The 22086-nt window shown below is 43.6% G+C and overlaps 1 protein-coding gene across 6 annotated transcripts in view; it reads left to right on the top strand.

The window, feature by feature from the left end:
• PRMT7 (protein arginine methyltransferase 7) overlaps window positions 1–22086 on the top strand; it is a 163506-nt gene that overhangs the window by 117065 nt on the left and 24355 nt on the right. For all 6 annotated transcript variants that reach the window (XR_015690948.1, XR_015690950.1, XR_015690949.1 and 3 more), the window contains 2 exons: window positions 4546–4639; window positions 21156–21305. Coding sequence is in view for 1 of the 6 variants with exons in the window: in XM_087678532.1 (XP_087534658.1) it covers window positions 4546–4639; window positions 21156–21305 (244 nt within the window). In the remaining 5 variants the exon portion in view is untranslated. The remainder of the gene's footprint in view (window positions 1–4545; window positions 4640–21155; window positions 21306–22086) is intronic.

The following is a 22086-nucleotide window of genomic DNA, read 5'->3' on the forward strand; positions in this document are numbered from 1 at the left end:
AAAGCTGGCACATCCTCTCATTTGCTGCAACATGGGTCCATCGATGTGTCTCAATCATCAGCTGATGTGATGAGGTGCGGATCTCTCCAATAGCAATGCGAAGCCCGTGAGAAAGTTCAGCATCCATATATCTCGGCCTCGCTACTTAACCATCATGGGAAACTGCAAGAAGTGACATTGTTATTGTGCCAATCTTCGTGCCTAATGGGAAAGGGGGCTTGGACCAAGTCCTCTCTGTCTCCTCTTTAGCGATGTTTGCTTTGATCACTCTATTCAACTCTAAATGATTGAGACTCAAAGTGGGACAATCAAGGCTCTAATCGAAGGGTGGCAATGTGTCTATATTCATGCCATGCAAGTTCAGCAACGTGCTCATATGTGCATACCAACACTATCTATCTCCCTTTGTTATAAGTTGTCTTGAAGACTCTAGAGGTAGCCTAGGGTATTGGTCTTTAGGGAGTTGCCATATCCTCTGGAGGAAGGTGATTGCCTAGAATAGTGCCTCCGCTACCATGGGTGTTACACCCAACTTTGCTCGGATGATCTCTTGTGGTACTGAGGCTTTCGCCCTTATCATACATGCTATCATCATGACCAGCGGTCTCTCCATATGTTTCTAGCCATCATAATGTTGTTCTTCAGGTCGGTTATAGTCCATGAGAGGTGCCCGTCTAGTATGATAAAGGCTTGGGCCCCAAATGGCTGCTCCATAGAGTATTGTGGGCATAACTAAAGTGTCAAAGAGTCATAGCTACATATGCCCGTGCAAGGCTAGCCTCTGAAGTCTTCTTCCATAAAAATTGTTACCCTTTGAAAGTGGCCGTAAGGTATACATATTGTCTAACCATTTCCATAGACTGACCATCATACATAAAGTGATGCTCTGAGCGTGTCATGCAAGCTGTCGAGGTGTTAAAGACCATAATTTTAGTCTTTCCAAGATTAACCTTGAGGCCTTTCTCTTCACAAAACACATGCAATACATCTAGATGTCATTGTAGCTCCTCGAGTGAATTTGAGATGAGCACAATATCGTTTGCATATAACAAAATTGGTATCAATACTCGAGCCAAGCTGGCTCCCATACCACCCCATCTTTGTATGTAATCTGAAATCTCGTCAACGTACAAATTAAACAGCAAAGGAGAGAGCAGACAACCTTGCTTTACACCACCCGTGCTAGACACGGAGTTTGTTGTGTCTCCAGGTACTCGTACTCTATTTGTTATTGTCTCATGTAATGTATAAAGACACCATTGCATATCCTCTGGGACCCCAATGGTTCGCAACCTCTGCATGAGACTTGCACGTGGCTGTATCGAAAGCTTTATGGAAATCCACGAAAGAACAATAGATTTTTCGTCCTTGTTATTGTCCCTCCTCAATCAAGGTCCTCAGCGTGAATATATGGTCTAATGTATTGTATCCTTGGTAAAAGCTAGCTTGTCATGCAGATGGCATCCCCTTTGTTTTAGCCCATCAACTCAATGCATGCTCCAGAATAGAGGCATATATCTTCGCTAGCATATGGCCAATCATAATAGTGCAGTGGTTGTTAGCAACCAATGGATCTCCGCTCTTAAGAATCAACACTATTGTGTGGTGTTAACCCCAAGTCGAGATGGCGGAGAAATGAAGGAAAAAGCGGAAAAAAGATGGAAAAAGAACAAAGACATGTAGACGGCCTCTAAAGCTAAGTTGGGGCAAAAAGTGCAATTTTAAATGAAAGGCGCCTTAAAAAGCTCTAAAAACTCTTGTAAAAGAGCATCGGGCTCCCTTCTGTGCCAATTGCAAAATATTAGACGGGTGTAGGCTAGAGACGTAAGGCTAGAAGAGGGAAATAGAGAAAGGACCTTGCCACAACGGCCGGTCATGTAACAAAGGGATGGGTGCCCATGGATTTAGGGTTTTGTATATAAAGTTCAAAAAGTGAATGAGAGCTCATTCTTTGGTGTGTGGCTAACAAAAGTTCTCTTCTTTTTCTCTTCTTCTCTGGCTTGTGTGCGCTCTTGAGAGAGTGAGTGTGAGAGTGTGAGGGAAGTGTGTGGGAGTGAGGGATCAAGAGGGTGAAGCTCTTCACCATCTCCTCTTCTCTTTTTCTCTTCTCTTTTCTCGCGCGCGCAGCTATGGTGGATGGAGCTTGGAAATGGAGGAGGCTTGAGGATGCTTGAGCTAGCATCTAGGATCGTGGAGATACCAGCGTGTGCGAGAGAGGAGGCAACTCATTTCGGCATCAAGGTATGCTCACTACACTTGTAGGATCGACGGCGCGCCAGCCAGGTGAGACATAGCCATTAGAGCTCGCTTGAAATGCTTGGAACAATAAGCGGTCCGTGGGTCTTGGCGGTTGAGCGTGAGCTTCCTCTACATGTGGTCACACCAACTTGGTGGAAACCTCTCATATATAGCTCTATTGAAGTTATTTGACAGGATAGGGGCCAATGCATAACATGCATGTGCAAAATGCTGTGCCATAAAGCCATCTCGATCGTGTGCTCTCCCATTCTTTAACCTCCAAATAGCATACCTCACCTTTTTTTCCGTAAAGAATCAATAGTGTGTTAGCTAGAGTTTGACGAATAGAGAATCTGTTTTTGTGATGGAACATCATATAGTGCACTAGCATGTTCATGCCATACCGTAGGTGATGTCAACTAAATTGGCGGTTGTCTATCATGAAATTTCTTCCACGCCTTCTTGCTGTCCTTGCTCAAAAAGTGTTGATACATCTCAGACTCTAGTTTGGCTAGATAATCCCTCTTTTTTTTCGGCACAAGATGACGGAAGTTCTTTCTTGCATGCTTGTGTGTGCATATCTTTAGTGTAATATCCCTTTGTAGGCATGTCATATCAAGCCCTAGTTCGTCCAATGCCAACTCCTTAAACATCTCATGTTCAATATCATAAAAGACTGATTTCTCACTTCCTATGCGAGCATTAAAGTCTCCCATTAGTAGTATGTCCCCAGTGGTTGCATACCTCATAATGTCCTCATGTAGTACTTCAAATGGTGATCTCTCCCAAGGGGCAAATGTTGAATAGGCAGGTGGGAAGTAATATACTGCAACATATAGATTCCTTAGGTGCCCCTTTGGTTCCCCTTGGCGGACGAGGTTGAGGCGTGCAAATACTCTCCCATTTGTATCCCATAACATTTGGTGATCTAGAACTTATACATTGATGTTTCTCTCTCTATATATAGCTATGTCCATCCCACGGAAAGTATCCTCAAAATAACTTGCATCAAGTCTCATTGAACCATTACAATTCCAAAGGGATATCCTTAACATCTCATAGGCCTCATAATGTCATTGTGACCTTCCTGTGGCTATGATTACTCTAGCATCTCTATATATAGCATACTTGCCTTCTTTACGTGTCTTCAACACTATTGGCATTCTAGCCTTTCTATGGTCTAACTATGCGGGTGTGAGATCCTCATTGAGATAAACCTTTTTACCTTTAAAAGCCTTTCTTTTTGAGAGGAAGGCCCTCTCATTATCCATGTCCTCAAATGTCAGCATGAGGATCCAACCTTTCTTTTTGAGAGGAAGGCCCTCTCATTATCTATGCCCTCAAATTTCAGCATGAGGATCCGACCTCTTTTGTCACTTGGATCACCCACCTTCCAGGCATCCATAATGCATGTCGCATTCGCACCCATCTTAGCACAAAGTGTTTTTGTATCCTCTAGGGGGTTCTTTTTTCAACCCACCACACTTCATGGACATGTAATGCACGGAGTTTTCTTTTTGCTTCCTCTTGTACTGTTGCATACTTCATTTGAGGCATCCCTTGTTTCTTTTGACTACCTCAATCCATTATGCATTTTCTTTCATTGCATGCTCGACATTTTCTACTTTCTTTTGAGCTCCCTGTACCACACCCATGTGTGTATGTCCTTTTTTTCCACCTCTTTCGTTAATTCTGGTGCAATTGGCATTGCTGTTTGTGCATCCATCATTGACTTGTTTGTTGCCAATTCTTTCTTACATGCCTCTAATTGCTTTTTCAGTTCAGCAATCTCCATATCCTTGGTTGCTATGCGTGCATTTGTATCAGATTGCAATGCATCCATATCTACCTTCCAGGCATCACTTACTTTGTTTAAGCTATCTGTCATATCAACTTGCAGCTCGCTGCTCCGCCTTGATCTCTTTGTATTTTGCATCATCGTCTCATGAATACTGGCAGTGGCAGTGCTAGCTAGCTTGCCGCAGCAAATTCGATGCTCCAGTCCATGCAGCATCAGTCCACAACAGCCATCTCAGCGTGAAAAGTAGCTCAGAAGTGGCGTCCTTCACGGCCCGTAATCCTTGAGGCTGATCAGCGTGGCTCCGACAACCTTGCTGCTTCATGGCATTGAGAGTGAGAGAGATCAGTTTGTGGCTCCAATGAGCTTCACGGCATTGAGAGAGAGAGAGGGAGAGAGCTTTTGTGAGAGAGAGAGAGAGAGAGAGAGAGAGAGAGAGAGAGAGAGAGTTCTTCTTTACGAAAAAAGAGAGAGAGAGTTCTTGAGAGAGATTATTCCCTTTGTTTCAGGCAAGAGAGGACACATTTGTCAAAATTGCTTAGTGATGATGTTAGGATTATACCTTGCAAAGGTATCCTTTTTGGCATGGGAGTCTCGATGCATGTAAGTATATTCAGACATTTACAAAGTGTGTTTGTGATTTTGTAGGATTATTTCGTCTGGGTGTGCTTTGTGACCCAATGTATTCATGCTACATAGGACTCAATCTAAGAGTTGTTAGAAAACCCAATATAGCTGTAGTTCTCTTCTTTAAGCCCTTCAAAATTTTATTTTTGAACATCCATTTGTTTCATGCAAAAGTAAGAAGCTATATTTTTCAACTTCACACATTGTGAAATGCTGATCTATGTAGTTTTGCCCATGATAGAATGCCTTAATATTAATGACAACCATGAGAGGTCCTTAAAAGATTGAATGATAGTGGTTGGCTGTATGATACTTGATATTAACTTTGTTTGGGCTCTTCTTGGAAGAAAATCACATCTCTCAATAAACAATCGCTGTTGATGACAGTGAAATAATGGAGAATAGCTGTATAGTGTCCCAGAACTGGCCCCAGATGATGTACAACTTAGACATTCGAATTGGGAGCATAGGTCATAATCTATCCAATATGCAGCTTGCGTGCAGTCCACACATCTATAGACAAGTCCAAGCAGTTTACCATTGGTAGTTGCACAATCTGCCCATGTGAACACACAGAAGAAATCAAGCCAATGGAAAAATATGGGATGAGAAAACATTGAGAGAAAGAAGAAACCAACCAGCCACAATTGATAGATGTCCCTTTCCTTCTCTTGACGCCCCTTTAGGCACAAGAAGTCTTTTATCTTCAAAAAATAGGGAAATAACAAAATGAGCTAGGATATATTTTACTAAACTTCCCTCTTATATTGTAGGTGAGCTCCACAAAATAATATTTAAAACTAAGGTTTCTAAGCTTTTAAACCTAATGTTGTAGGTAATCCAAAATCTACTCACTTTCAAGGACCTAGGTACTTAGCCATTCAAATTGGGTTATCACACACAAATTCATTGCATCTGCATGCAAGCGTGTCCATCAGTTAACTGTCCATGGTCACAAGTGATGAGGGATGGGGACATGATGGGCATTTAGACAGTACATAAAACACAATTACTTAAAAAAGTAAAACAAATTTGAGTGTGTGAATCATTAGATCATCAAAATTGTGTGTGTGTGTGTGTGTGTGTGTATGTCTGTGTATGTGTGAGAGTGAGTGATGTAAGTTGTTTGAAATCAAATTTTCAGGTCCACTTTACACACACCTGTGAGTGGAGGAAGGAAAATGGTATGTTAAAACTGCTGAAGAAGAATCAGGGAAAAAATATTTGTTTTGAAAAACAGTTTAAAAGAAAAACCCATATCTGTCCCAAACAAGGGAACAGGTCAACAGGCAGACAGCTGTGAGGGATAGGATAGGGGATGTCCCCCTGTTCTGGGGTGCATCAGCTCCTGTTCTTCATTATGGGGACCATGATCCTGCATCCCAAGGCCCTGTCTGGCATGTTACTTGTGACTATGCAACTGTTATACCATGTGCATGTACATGTACAAGTCTGGATCTCCATAGTCACTTACAGCTCATAAGTTGCGTATGAACATGCCCTTGGGTTGGTTGTGATGAAGACATTAATTTCCTAGTCGTCCCATCAATGGTATGTTCTTACAGTTTTGCATTGTCACCAGCTGATTGGCTCTCGTCTGAATTGCACAGCCCTGTGACCTTAGGATGGGTATGGCATTGAAGCTTTGAAGGGGCTAGATTGAGGTGAAAAATGGAAAATTATATGGCGGAACAATGGTTGTTGAAGATAAAGGTAACTGTGTCCATCAATACCGTCCTTGCAGAGCCTTAAGGGATGGAGGTGATGATGATAGCCATGACTCCAATGATGAGGATCACTTTTGATGAATCAAAGGATTTTTGTCCTCTCTCCATCATGGGAGAAAGCTGAAACATCAATTGTTAGTTTGGGTGCTTTTGTCAATGCAAATACTAATGTCAGCTCAAGTGTCAAAAGCACCTTGCTTCAGTACCATGCGAGGATGAGTGGGCTAGTGAATGCACAGAACTACAAACTCTTCATATAACAAATATGTGCTCATGTAAATGGTATGAGATACATAAGGGAGGAATCTGATTTAATGATGCTCAATGAGCGGTGGTAAAAGAGGGTTCAAGTCCGGAAGGAGCCAGAGCAGAAGCAAAGGCTTGGGGAAAAATGTGGTAGAAGCCCACACAGGCCTAGGTAGAGTTGAAGACATCACCAGTCAGCAGGGTGGAATGTGTCGTGACTCATACAGATCCTGAATAAGAGCAACCAGCCAACAGTTGGAGGACCTGGAACTATTGTTAGTATTGTGTATGGATGCCAGCAGAGAGTAAACCTGTGGTCCATGCTCTCCATGCCATAGTCCAGCATGGACAGCAGGAGGTTGAGCATCTGGTACTGAAGAGTAGTAATGACTGGGTGAAAACTGGCTGTCCCCTTGGTCCCTTTGTAAGGAAAATTTGTAGTGTGTTTGCAGGCTTTGTACTACAAAGAGTGGAATAAAAAGAAACAGTCTGTGTTCCTTTTTGGTGCTTTTCTACAGCCAGATAGAGCAAATTATTTTGCAAGTAATTAGGCTTTATCAATATTTTTGGCCTAATTTATCATTGCTTAATAGTGACCACCCAGTAGAAAGTTGTTCTTGGCACATTTGAAGGCAAAATACATGGGCTTGCTTATTCAGCTTGCTTGATCATTCAAGTGTGCTCTTTGAAGGGCTGTGGCTATCCTGTTGGATAATGTACAAGGCATTCGTAACATGTGTGTGTGAGAGAGATCTGTACGCCATGATTTCATCACCTGGTGATTATTGAGCAGCCACATGGTCAGTCCTGGAGTTGTGGAGTAGCTTCAGTGGTTGCACCAGACTCTAGGCAGTTTGAAAGACCTGCTTGTGACCTATTGCAGCTGTGCATGGGCTGCCTGGGACCTATGTCACCAGCAGATGAACTGGTGTGACCAGCACAAACAACAAGCTTCAATGTAAAGTTAAAGAAAGATCCAACTTCATCATGTGGCATCATCCGTAACCATATTTCTTTCTTAATGAGATATAAAATCTTTCTTGATAAAAAAAGATTCAAGGGGTCATTTAGTTGAGACATATTTTTGTCATGTGGTTAAGAAAGATCCTTATCATCAAAGGTGTCCTGTAACTGTTGGGAGTTCCAGAGACCTCTTTGTAGGAGGGGGTCCTCATTTTCCTTTGGTAGAAAAGGAAGAGGTTTTCAACACATGTCTCACAGGTTAATATACTCATGTAGAATTATGTGCATGTGGACTAAAGGCAAGATGGCTTGATGGGGAACATGCTGTGGTAGTTTTGGGGGCTGATTTGGTGTTGCAACAAATTGTTCCCTTCTGAGAGAAGGCTGCCATCTTTATTGATAGGACTAACCCCCTTGATTGTACACACGAAGGCCCAGTTGGAGGCTCTCATATTGAATGTTAGTGTAGCAAAAAAAAGATGTGTAGGCACCCTTTGTTGAGTTATGATGGTTCTAGAGGGTTTTGTTGAGCTAACATAAGCATTACATGCTGAATTAACCACTTAAACAGCCCCAAAAATGCTTAATTAATCAAACCCTTAAAGTGGTGCACGGTTTGAGAGAGCTTTTAAACAGACCGTGGTACAAGGTCCTGAAACTTTTCGTAAATAGGCATGCTACCTCCATTTAGTCCAATCTCGTACAAGGACTATTCAGTTTTTTTAGTGGTCATGATTTGCTTAGAACAGGAGTTATGCTGGCTGTCCATTCCTCTTGGTAGCCATTGCTGATTTTGCAGGATGTCAAGGGTAGACTGCATATGGTGGAGCTCATGTATGCGGGTGATATTCTTTGGGTGGTAGGTGTGTATGCACCGATTGTTGGCTAGAGATTGTTGCCAACTATTGCAAGATGTGCGGTGTCTTTTGATGGCCTGTCCAAGGTTCGTAATGGGCGACTTCAATACTTGTGAATGTCTAGCTCAGGCAACTTTGCCAAACTCAGTGACGGATGGTCTAGCAAACCTAGGATACACAAAATGTGTAGTCTTAGTCTCATCGGTCTAAGGCAAGTCCCCAAGAGCCATGTTCTCCATAGTGCAAAGAAGAAATTTCAGGTTTATGAGGAACCTTGTTGTAATTCATGCACTTTCCACATGAAAATGCTATCTTTTAAGGGCTGATTTTATAGCGCAGACCAATCATCAGATATTGCACTATTGTCACTCATATGAAGTAATCTAAGAAGGATATGAGATGAGTGAACTTTCTCTCTATATTTGATTTTCAGCTGTGCACATCAATGGTTAGAAAGATGTGGTGGCTGATGCACTCTCCAAAAAGCCTCAGATTTCAATTGGTTAATCACATTGAGCCTATGGGTAGAGAGGCAACAAGTTCTCCCATTGCTACTCTCTAGTTTGAAGATGTTGCATCAGCAATGTTTGTTCTTAAGGTCCTGTTTATTTTGCTGAATGACCACCTCTCAGAACATGTGCAGAAGCTCATTCATTCATGACTCTTTCCTCCCAACAATGTTGAACATGTGAGAGGAAGCAAGTTCTCCCTTGCCATTCAGTGATTGACCTGAAGGGTTCAATCTTTCTAAAATGAACAATATGAGCAATGCACAATAATAATTGTCGAACCCATCACATTTGGCTTGTTTGCATTGGCTAGCATGCCAAAGAGTATTATGTGGTTGCAATACTCTCAAGGGAACATGATTATTGAGCCACGTTTGATCCTTAATTTTTATATGGGTTATTGCAACGAGTAGTTTTTAAAGGTATTGATATAACCAAGGAAGAGGTGGAGGCATTCTTGTCACAGAAGAGCCCAATACCTCCTCCAATCCATCTCTCACCCAAGAAGAAGAGAAAGAGGAAAAGAACGTGAAGCAAGACTCTCCCCCTCACTCTCAAGATTAAGCACAAGAAGATAAGTAGGAACAAGAATAAAGAAAGCTCTCAAGATTACACACCACAAGAATGAGCTTATCCATTTACTTTTTGGCACTTACACAAAGGGATTTTAATTTGGGCTTGTAGTCAAAGTTGGGTGCATGTTTCTCTTTTTCGGCTCTTGACCAGCCTTTCTTACTTTACACATACACTTTTAGATTACAATGGCCGGTTTCCAAAAATGAATAGAAACTAGTATCCCCATCCTAGCTGAGCTACGAGTCTTTCTTTCTAACACTGAAAAATATTACAACTTGGACAAGCGTTGATCATGGCTCTCAAAATATGGCCGTAGATAGTAATTGAAAATTATCATATGGGTGTCATGAATAATTCTGGAGAATTGCTTTCGAAAATGTTTTCGGCACCTTATGCCTTCATCCAGAGTTGTGCTTTTATTTGTTTTTTGCGTGCTTGCAATACCCACATTTGCCAATTTTGCCACTTTTTCAAATTTGTGGCTAACATTATTCCCTCTCCTAGTCGAGTGGCAATCCCATAGCACTACTTATCATAGGTAGCATGCTTCAGCTTGCACTCCAAACAAAAATGTTGGGATATTGGTGTGGAGATCGTTATCATTGGTTCTCGATGTGATTGTTGGAGTTGCCTTATCAAATATAAGGTTGGAGTGATGACTTGGATAAGATGGGGGCATCATGATATTGGAATATTTTGTTGCTAGACTGGTCCGAATAGAATGCGGGTGAAATTGGTCACTAGTGGAAGATTTAGCCCTCATGGTAGAAGTTGCAACCGCCTTATTTGCTTGTACTTAAAAGGAAAAACCTCTTGTGTGTTTTCTCCCTACGGGAATGCTAGTTTGCTATGCATGCATAGGATGTTTTGATGAATTGAGAGACGGGTCAAACTCCAAGGAAGCTTGGAGTGTTGTCTTGTATGAAGAATCACGATCTAGATAAGTGCCAACAGCAATTCTAATGCCCTCGTTGAGGGAATCTTGCACATAGCCTAGACACCATTGTTTCTAGAAATGCCCATTTTCAGGCCCATGAAACAATATGGCATATCTTTACGTTTCCATTGTGAGGAATGTAGATGGAAGTTCTGAGTTGAGACTACATAGTTCATAGTAGAGAGTAACTTAGGGTTGTTAATGTGCGTTCACACCTGAAGGTGTAAAACATGATATGTGATTGAACTGTGTAACATAAGCATATAAAATAAAAGAAAATGTAACTGGGTAAAAAAACCTCTCATAAGGAGAGTAAAAAGTGCATTAGTATCCTATTGTGGATGATTGATACTCCTTTGTGACCGTAGGCATGAGTTAAACTCAACAAACCCCCCTAGAGTGAAAAGTGATCGACATACAAGGTTCATCCACCAAAGGAGATCAAATTTAAAGCATTGCAAAATGCTTCAAAGTTATTGTGAGAAAGAGCTTTGCTGAAGGTGTTTGCCACATTGTTGGTGGTAGGATAGTAGATAAGGCGAATATCTCTTACATATAGCCTCTCTTTGATAAAGTGATAGTGGATCTTTGTGTTTCATGCGTGCATGAAACACTGGGTTCCGTGCCATTTCAATGGCACTCAAATTGTCAGTAAACAAAGGAGTAGGCTCCGTGACAAATACATCAAGATCAGCCAACAAACGCCTCAGCTGTATACATTCAATTATGGGAGAGAAAGTTGCCTTGTATTTAGCTTTACAAGATGATGTGGCAATAGTGGATTATTTCTTGCTAAGCCAAGATATGCAAGATGAGCCAAGAAAGAAATAGTTTCCACTCGCAGAATGAGGTGAATTAAAATCATTAGCCCCATCTAAATCACTATCAACATGGAGTTGTAGTGGTTCCCCCTTGCCATAAAGCAATCCAAGAGTCCTAGTACCCTACAAGTAATGGAAAATACGCTTCATAGCTTGCCAATGCGACATGCGTGGGCTATGTATATATTTGCTTATAGTTTAAACTGCAAACTGAATATTTGGCCTTGAATTGCATAAATAAATGAGACATCCAGCCATTGGAGCATATGTATGAATGCCAAATAAATCATTGTCATCATGCAAAGAGAGCTTGAGTCCAATCTTCATCGGTGTACTAACTAGCTTGCAATCCTGTAAGCCAAATCTCTCAAGGAGTCTACTAATATATTTGGGCTGTGACAATCCAATGCCTCTAGCATCATGAATGAACTAAATGCCTAAATAGTAATACAAAGGCCCCAAATCTGACATTTCAAAAGTTTTCTGCAAATTTTTCTTCAATGCTGAAATCTGATCAGCATGTGTTCCTTTGGGCAGAAGAACATCTACATAAAGACACATGACCAGCAAGGACACCCTTCTTTGCATACGTAAGGAGTAGACTCGAATAGGGTGTTAGTGAACCCTTGGCTAAGTAAAAGGGCATCAATTTTTGCATAACAAGCTTGCTTCAAACCATATAAAGCCTTTTTCAACTTGCATACCAAGTGTTCGAATCCCTCAATTGCAAAACCAATGGGCTGTTGTACATACTCTTCCTCTTGAAGTTTCCCATGTAAAAATGTAGTTTTAATATGAAGCTGGTGCATAGTCCAATCATGATGGGTAGCCAAAGCAACCATAGACCGAATGGTAGTCATATGGGATGTAGGAGCAAATGTCTCCTCATAATTAATGCCCTTCTTTTGTGCGAAGCCTTTTGCCACAAGCCTAGCTTTATACTTATCAATGGATCCATCCGCTTTTCTTTTCAGCTTATAGACCCGGGCTCTGCCCGCTAGTGAGAGGCGAGCCGTGCTCCAGTAGCTCAGCTTCCTTCGAATAGAATCGAGGATTGGAAGAAACTGTTGGGCGGGAGTGATGTCGAGTCCCACCTGGAACCCTAGGTACCGGACGGTATGCCCTCTGCTCAGCCATCTAAATCCTCGGTGGACGCCCCACTCTGTGCTAGAGTTTGGGTCTGTGAGGAAATCAACGGACTTTCGTGAGTTGATTTTCTCTCCCGTTGCAGAACAGAACACCTCAAGAGCCAGCCTCACTCTCTCAAGCATCAACTCATCGTCCTTTATGTAGAGTGCTGTATCATCTGCATACTCTGAGTCTAGCAACTCAATCTTCTCTCTCACTCGAAGTCGGAGGCCACGTAATCCGCTCACAGGGGACCTGAGGAAGTGAGACATTGGCCCTGCAAAGAGTATGATCAATTACGGGGGCAAGGGGCAAGCCTGCCGAACCAATCTCTCTAGCCGAAGCTCCTTCCGCCGTCTATCACCTATGAGAACCGTGCTGAAGGCCGATCTGTAAAGTGCAGCGACCCAGCGAATCCAAGCGTGGCGGAAACCCAACCTCACCAAAGTGTCCTCTAGGAAATCCCAGTCCACCGTGCCAAGCTTTCTTGAAATCCAAGAGTAATATGGCTAGTCTATGCCCACTGTGTTGAGCCCTCTCTGTTGCCTCAAAGAAGGTGAATACATTGTCTAGGATACTCCTATCTTGGACAAAGTTTGTCCGTGTGTCATGGATGATGTCTTGCAGCACTGGGCGTAGTCACCCACCAATCATCTTTTCCAGTGTCTTATAGGCCACTGACAATAAGGTGATCGGTCTCCACTGGGAAAGCTCGAATCAGTCTTCCCCTTTGGGGAGAAGACTGATAAGGCCTGCCGAAAGGCTCCCTGCCATCTGTCTGAAGTGAAAATCTCCAAGAAGGCCATGAGTACGGGGTCCTTCACCACTTCCTAGTAGGTAATAAAAGATGCCTTAGAGAGGCCATCCTCTCCTGGCCATTTCTGCCCATCCTGTGTATGGAAAACCTCCTCTGGTTGCTTCTGTGAAGGGGGCTAGGAGGGAGTGACCCATCTCCTTTGTGACGAGGGACGGGATGTGATCCCAAACCTGTTGCTTACATCGATGTCTTGCAGTTGAGGTTGTCTCCTGTTGGAAAAGGCGCCTGTAGTAGTCACTTGCAATCTCCGCCACCTCGTCTGGGCTAGAACAAGTCGTCGCATACTGATCTTGAAGGTTGTGTATCTGCTCTCCTGGATGCGAGGTCGGTGCACCTAGAAAAACTCCTTGCACATCGTGTTCCCCTTCCGCGCCCAGAAAGTTGCTGAGGTGCAGAAAGAGAACTCTGAGCGCTTGTCCTCTAGGCCAGCAATGCCTGCTTGTGCTTGCACCTCCTATGCGTGGAGGGTGGGATCTCCTGGTGCCTCCTGTAGTGATCTCTGCGTGGTTGCAAGGTCCCGCTGGAGTACTCTCTCCTCCCAGCTCTGCTGCCTAGCCTGTATGGCTACCTCTTGGCAGATTCTACTTGACTCGGCTAGGACCTCTACAACCTTCTCTACGATCCGGTCCCTGCTGCCCCACTCCCTAGTCCAGAGCTGCTCTTTCTGTCTCGTCACCTCCTCCCTTCTATGGATCGAGTTAGGGATCCGACAGGATCGAGTGTCTAGGGCACACGCTGGGGGATCTAGTGTCAGGAGAACCGGGCAATGATTGGACAACGTGGTGCCTGGCAACTGCCCAATCTGTCCTCCAGGAGAGCCTTCCTACTCTCCCCCATAAAACCTGTCCAACCGCTCCAGCAGGACTCCACCTAGCCGCCTGTATCCCCAAGAGAAGTCCAGCGACCTCTCCCTCCTGTGGAAGGAAGGGTCTCTCCAGGTATCGCTTGCACCAATTGCTAATAGAAATACCTCCCATGCCTCCTCCTCCTCGGTCATGCCCTGGTAGTTTCTGCCTCTGCCCTGCTGGTCCTCCAAAGCCTCCAGTTTGTTGAAGTCTCTTCCAATGATCCACAAATCCACCTTTGGGAGTCCATTTGGGATCTCCACCTAGAACTTGCTACGTGCCATAACCTCCGTAGGGGCATAGACATTGGGGACTCCAAGGCATGAGTCCCCAATATCCAATCAGGTCGCAGCTCCTGCCGAACAATCAACTTTCTAGAACCTTGTGCCCCACTGTAGTGGAGACTGTTCACATTTCATGATGCAAGGTGTAAGCTCAGGGGGAAACCTGTGACTGACCGAATAGGCATCTATTCGGTGTGGAAGTTGCTGATGAGGAGGAGAAACTATGAGGCATGCAAGTGTGCTTTGTCCTAGGTCTGGATGGTAAACTCCAATCCCCCATGGTGGCCCTTGGCCAGACCATAGGGGTGATAGATGCTCTAGGTGGTACTATCAATGGATCTACCAGCCATGTTGAGAGTCGTGACTTCTACACTGGTAGAAATGGGCCGCTTGTGCTAAGGCCACTCGATCACATCCCTCAGACCCTAGTGTAGTGGAGACTATTCACATTCTAGGATGCAAGGTGTAAGCTCATGGGAAAACCTGCGACTAACCGAATAGACATCTGTTCGGTGTGGAGGCTGTTGATGAGGATGAGAAACTATGAGGCTTGCAAGTACGCTTTGCCGTAGGTCTGGATGGCAAATTCCAGTCCCCCATGGTGTCCCTCGGCCGGATCATAGGAGTGATAGATGCTCCAGGTGGTACTATCAATGGATCTACCAGCCATGTTGAGAGTCGTGACTCCTACACTAGTAGAAATGGGCCGCTTGTGCTAGGGCCACTCGATCACATCCCTCGGAGCTGTCCACTGTGTAGGGGCTCGAAAGATAATGCTCAAGTGTGGGACCTCTGCCCCAGCCCACTAGTGAATGTCCATCATGCAACCGGGCCATTGCTGTGCAAACAATGCTAGTCCTTCTTCTCCCATGCACTGGGAGATGTGGTCGGCCACCTGACTCTCCAACTCCTCCTCTGTCTGTGTCGTCGTCCAATCCCCTGAGTGAGAGGACAGAAAGAAAAAGGGGTAGTTTGGTCCATCCGGTGGTGCTAGTAGATGGATCTTTTTCCTTCTTGACTTGCGAACCATGAAGATCCCCACCTCTAGAGGTAGTGGGAACACTACGCGCTCTGCAACTCTCTGGTTTGACCATGGGCCACTGCGGAAGAACTACTGTCGCAACAGTTGCGCTTGTCTTGGGAAGGTGTGACGGGCGGCAAGGGTAGATGAGCTGGTGGCTGTGTGGGAGGGGGAAGACTGCTAGTGCGAGGAGGATGTAGGCATGTGTGGCTCATCAACTTCTATGGGAGGAGCGGGAGTGGGTCTAGGAGGGATCACCTGAAACGGGTGCTAATCAAGGGGAGTGCTCGGCATCAGCCCGAGGGGGGGGGGCTGGGAGGTGGGGAAGGGTGGGTGTGGGGGCTGTCGGATGTTAGGTGTGTTAGTTTGTGGCACGGTGGACTGTGGTCCTGCAGGGTGGGATAGGTAGGGGGGGCTGTGGAGTGCTTGGCGAGGGGGCGTGGCTCGCGCTCCTACACCCTCCTGTCGAGGTTGCTAGTGCGGTGTTGGCTGCAGCCCCCCCCCTCCCGTCTCCCTCTCTATCGTCGTTGGACCCATGTGAAGACATCAATGTCCACCTGCGGGCCTTTCGGTGGAGCTACTTTTTCTCGGAAACGCGTGCAATCTCCTGCCTGGTGGCCAAAGTTGTGGTAGTGCAAGCATTGCCGTGGTTGCCTAGTCACAATGGGCTACTGCCTAAAGGAATGACCTCCTGCCTCAATCTCCAGGAACTTGGGTATACTCTTTGTGTCTTTCATGGCCACTCGTACCTTCGGGACTCCTGCAGCTGTCACTGCATCCGCGAAGGAGGCAGAAAGAACTCACATGCTCCAAATGTGAATTGGTACATAGATCTAGTCACCCATGCTATTGAAGTATTGAAAACCATGGTTTTGGTCTTCCCAAAATTCATTGTGAGGTATTTATCTCTACAAAAAATGTGCAAAGCATCTAGATGGCACTGCAATCCCTCCGGTGAATGTGAAATGAGAACAATATCATTTGCATACAGTAATATCAGTATCAGCACCCCTACCAGGCTGGCTTGAGCTCCTCCTCGGTCTATGTAAGCAAACACTTCATCTATGTATAGACCAAACAATGTGGGTGAAAGTGAACATCCTTGTTTCACTCCTATGGTCCTCTCTGATAGCCCCCCAAGTGCTGGTACATGACCTATCACTGCCTCATATAATGCATGGGCACCACATCGTTTACCTTGTGGTACTCCAATGTCTTGCAATCTGTGCATGATGCGTGTACGAGGCACTTTATCAAAAGCTTTGCGAAAGTCTACAAAGCAACAATAGATCCTCTTGTCTCGGGCTTGACCCTCCTCAATAATGGCTCTAAGTGTGAGAATATGGTCCACAGCGTGGTATATCCTTGTTTGAAACCTGCCTGTCCTTGTGCTCTCTAGCCTTGCATTTCAGCCCATTGACTGAGTTCATACTCCAATATAGATTCATATATCTTGGCCAAAGTATGACCGATATGATAGTCCTATATTTGCTAGGAATCAGGGGATGACCACTTTTAAATAGCACAATTATAGTTTTGTCTGACCAACTCATAGGAAAATCTTCACATACTACTATATTGAACATATGTGCTAATATGGGTGCTAATATGCCACAAGCATGTGAGAAATGTTCTACTAGTAGTCCGTCCTCATCTTGTGCCCTCCCATTTTGTAATCTATAAATTGCATCCTTTACCATTTTCCATGTGAAGAAAGACCATTGTGTTGGCCTACAAGCTTGTGGGGGCTGCATAGGTGGCTGTCCTGGCAGGTCATACAGCTGTCTCCCATAGTCATGCTAAGCAATTGGTAATGTAATCTGTATGGGGGGCTGTCTTTCATGAAACATCTTCCATGTGCTCTTGCTATCCCGCCCCAAAAATAGCTGATATATCTCTGCTTCTGCTTTCGCTAAGTAGTCTTGTTTTTTCTTCCGTACAGGGCGCTTGAAGAACGCCTTTGCTTGGCAATGTGTCTGAGTGCATAGCTCCACTTCTCTCTGTAAGCGAGCTCGGATGACTCTACACTCATCATCATACCAGCTATTTTGGGGAGTAGTAGGTCGTGTGGGTCTACATCGGGGCAAGGTGTGTGGGAATGTATACATGGTTGATCCATGTATGGCCTCTGCTAAATCCCTTGTACATTCTTCGAACGATCTGCTCAAGTCCAATGTATGTAAATTGGTCTGCGGAGAACCACTGTAGATGTGTGAGGTGACTTTTGTAAAGTAGTATTTGGGATGTTTAGGGAGGTATGGTGTTTCATGTTTCATATGTACACAAGAGAGCATGAATGTCAAAATAGCATGATCTGTTGCTATGCTAATTGGTCTCTTAGATATCTTAAAGTTTTAGATGTCTGGTATCAATGTTGGTGAGGCTATCATGTAGTCCACAGTACTTGCCCCTTCTTTGTGATTCCAACATGTCAAATTGTCAGATCTTGGCCATTGTGGCGGACCATTAAAGATGGCCAGTCTATGTGCACTTCCCAAAGTCAATAGGTGTGTCCCATATGTACTCACTTCTTTATCCTAGGCTCTTCTGTGTAGGCCTATTTCATCTATGTCGATCTCTTTGAACATGGCATTATCATGCATATAAAAGTCACTTTGTCTATCTCGAATGTGCATTGAAATCTCCTACTAATAATATGTCCCCAATGCTAGCATATCTCATGATATCCTCATAAAGTACATCAAAGGGAGATTCATCTCGTCTGGCATAGGTAGAATTTGCAGGAGGAAAGCAGCATATTGCAACGAATATATCCGGTGGTCTTCTTGCTTGTATGTTTGTTGGATGTTATTTTGCATATGGCCGCTTTGAGGTTGTCCCATTTGCAGAGTCTATGTATTCTGTGTCATCCTTGGTCAATTTTTGCCAAATTCTTCATAGAAAAGATTGGCATCTCTCATGGTAGCACGGTTATTCATGCTTCTTGGTGGCATGCGCTTAATTCTAGGAGGCCTATAAAGGTCTCCTAGTCTTTTCTCCTTTCACATTTGATTGCACCCTAGCAGGAGATGCTTAATTTTGCGATTTGGCGTCCTTCGGATGCTCGTAAGGAGGAAAATTCACTACAAGAAAAAATACTAGCTTCCTCAAGGTTGTCGGATTGGCCACAAAAAGATTTGCAGTGAGACAAGTTTAATCGGGTGGCTAGGTTAGGGTTGAAGACAATCTATGATGGTGTTATTCCTGGGCAGCCCCACCTTTATTCTTTTAGGTGTATTCGTCAGTACTTTAGGGTGCCTTCTGGATACAAGGACATTTGGTTCTCCATATAGGACACTCTTCAGAGGTTCTCTCCTTTGCCTGCGCTACAGCCATTGGATCCGTGGCGTGACTGGATGTTTGTGCTTCCTGATGACTTTGACAAAAGATCAGCTAATGAGATATATAATCAGATGGTGGAAGCTAAGAGATGGGTCACGGGGAAGGTTAATAAGCTCTGGCATCTCAGGGATAGCAAAAAGAAGTGGTGGGAAAGATTTATCCAGCTTTGGAAGTCTAAGGTTCCGTATCAGGGTAGAGTGTTCATGTGGAGGCTGCTCATTGGGGGACTTCCAACGGGAGAAGTGCTCCGTGCTCGAAAGATCTCTGTAGGTCGTCGTGTTTTTTGTACTACATGTGATGAGACATTGCTTTACCTCTTTGTCTCTTGCCGTGTTGCACGACAGATGGGGAATTTCATTTCCCATGTGTGGTTCTCGGTGGCTCAGCATCGCATACCAGTTCGTTCGTGGATTATGGGAAATATGTCCTCTATGCTCTCTTTGCCTTTAGATTGTTCCTACCTATTCCATTTCCTTAGATGGACAGCCCTATGGCATATATGGCGTACTCGCAATGCCTTTATTTTTGATTTGGCATCGGGTATCCCTTGGCATGTGGCCCGTGTGCGTGGATTGGTGCTATGGCAAATCTCTTCTATGATGTTAGCTGACTTGGTTCTTTCGGATATTGCTGCTCCCTCGTCGCTGGTGATTGTTCGCTCTACTCTAGCTGTTCCTTGTGCGTGATTTATTAGAATTGGTCATGTAATAGGTTGTTTTGGTTGTTCTGAGAGCCTGTAAGCCTCGTGTAAATATTCTACAGAGAGAGTGTGAGAGTGATAGAGTATGCTGAGCTGATGGTCTAACGTAATAGAATGTAAAAGATACAGAGAGAATGTTGACCTGATGGTTTGATGTAAATATTTACTACTTAATTCAATTATCTTCACGAAAAAAAAGAGAGAGTGTGCCATTTTTACAAAGCTCTACATGGAGTTGGAGGAGATTGACTATTGAGTCTCATGTACTCTTAAGGGATGACAATCAACTTCTCGAGATGTTGCAGTTGGTGGCAGCACAGAATTGGTAGTCAAAACCTGTGAGGTGTGGTTTTGGAAGGTCTTCTATGCCGATTGCTCATGTTGTTGAGGATACCTCTATTCAAGAGCCAAAGTATGACAAGCATGTCAATCTTCTTAGTAATGGTGATTTTGTTCTAAGCACTTTGTCTCAGTCGGTGATGACCATGAGTGTCATGTGAGTGATGGGTCTAAGGAGTCATCTCTACTATGGGCTCTTGAGTCTTATTTAGGTTCTTTTTATATCTACTACTTTTTGTACTTCCCACTTGTCACTAATGACTTGCCATACCATGATCCATGAATCATGATCTATCATTGCAATTTGCAGCTAGCTCCCTTTTTAATCTTTTGTATATGTCTTGAATCTTGTAAATAAAATTGGACCTTTGAAATTTTTTGTGGCTAGAGTCTGGGATTTACATTTTGTCTCAACTTGTCGTCATGTTCTTGAATCATAGTTGAGACTTGAAGCAAAGACATTTGTGGTTTGTAAATTGTAATGGTATTGAATACACAATGCCTTGTGACACTCTATCTCATGAGTGGCCACTATCATGTTTAAAAAAGTAATATTTTTAATTTCCTATGTATTTTTTAACGACCATACAAAACATTGGTTTTTATTTGACATTTTTTTTGTGTATGTTCGGTACCATACTAAGTCCATGGACTGAATAGATCGGTTGGATCATACCTGACTACCCTGCTGCACACAACCCTAGACAGCAACTCTATTCTAAACAGAGAAGCTCAGAGCTATCACTAGTGCAAAACACTTCAGCCCAGCCCTGCACAATGTTGTTCTCAGCCAGCCCTACTCACAGATGAGAAAGAGCCAGTGTGTTCTTCATGGCAAACTGCAAGAAACTGAAAAAGCAGCTGCATGCAGTCCAAGAAAGCTTCCATCTACTAGTATCAAACTAGAGTGTGCACATCGATCATTGTAGAAGTCTAAAGTGGAAGATATACCATCAAGACAGCCACAATCAACATAGGGCAGTTAATCAAGTACAATTAAGACACTAGGGAGCTGTTACAACCTGCATAATTGAGGCACGGCCAAATGCCCTACATATGTGTGTCTTGAGCATACAGATAACCTTCTTTTGGTGTTTTTAATCATCAATCTAACACTCAATTTATCAAATGATTATCTATTCAAGTCCTTTACCTTTTAACTGCATTTGCTGTTCATAACACTTGGTTGCTTGATGTCAAGTACTATGAATCTTTTCCTCATCCAGCAAATGAGATGCGCGATTTCCTTCTAGAATATTTTCCCATTCACTATTCTTTGCTACCAGGGATGTATCTTGCTACGGCCTTAAGTTTGCATGTTATTTAGATTCTGATTTGTTTGCTCATGATGGGACTAAACGACATGTACTGTATTGGCAGGACTTATGGGAAAGCCGCAAATCCCTGAAAACTGTTCAAGGTTTTGACCATTCTTCAGTTAACAAGGCATTTGGTGCGTGTGGTGGCCTTGCTGCAACAGATGAAGAACCTATTCTTCCCTATTCTGTTTGGCAATGTCGAGATTATCAGGTTTGCAATGATTCTGAAGACTGCAACTCCAATGTTGTGCATCCTTATTTTGGAATTACGGAAGTATACAAAAGTTGTGGAATCTGTGTTAATTTATTCAACAGAGTGAAAATGCGTGTTTTGCTTGTAGTTTTGTGTTTGAAAGATGAGCTTTTTTGGGTCTGTACATTTATGCATTGGCCTGTTTATTTAGCTGCAGTTCAGTACACTCACACTTTGTTAGAGTTGGTAGTTATCCCAAAAATCCTGTTCCAGTAAGTATTGCAATCATCCTTACCAGTCTCAGCACGAAGACTCTCCTAGCATGTATGCCATGTATCTTACTATCAGCTACAGAGATGAGTAAGGACATTCATGAATGCCATCACCTTCAAGTCCTTCCTCTCACATGTGCACCAAAACACACAAAGTGAAAAAAAAAAAACACTTTCCTTACTATAGAAAAGACCCATTAATCTTGCTTACTTTTAACTTGTATTGTTTCTTTTTATTAAATGCAACACACACTAGTAGATCCACCCGATTGGGCACCGTGCCTCAAAATAGATGGTACGATGATGAGTGCTGAGAGTTGTATGGGCATCTCTGGATTCAGAAAGGATTAGGGACCTTGATCTGTCGTAAACACCAACATATGAGGAGGCACAATATTGGGATCTATACCATTTATTCATGAGTAAAGATGTAGCCCCAGCATGGCATAGATTGTGGGAGCCATACTGCCCCACACCCATCAGTGACCCAGAGACATGGCACTCCTATGCAGAGGCACTATATGATG

This window comes from Lygodium microphyllum, chromosome 5 (assembly GCF_053477565.2).
Source record: "Lygodium microphyllum isolate KBCC chromosome 5, Lygodium_microphyllum_v1.1.10, whole genome shotgun sequence".
Taxonomy (NCBI): domain Eukaryota; kingdom Viridiplantae; phylum Streptophyta; class Polypodiopsida; order Schizaeales; family Lygodiaceae; genus Lygodium; species Lygodium microphyllum.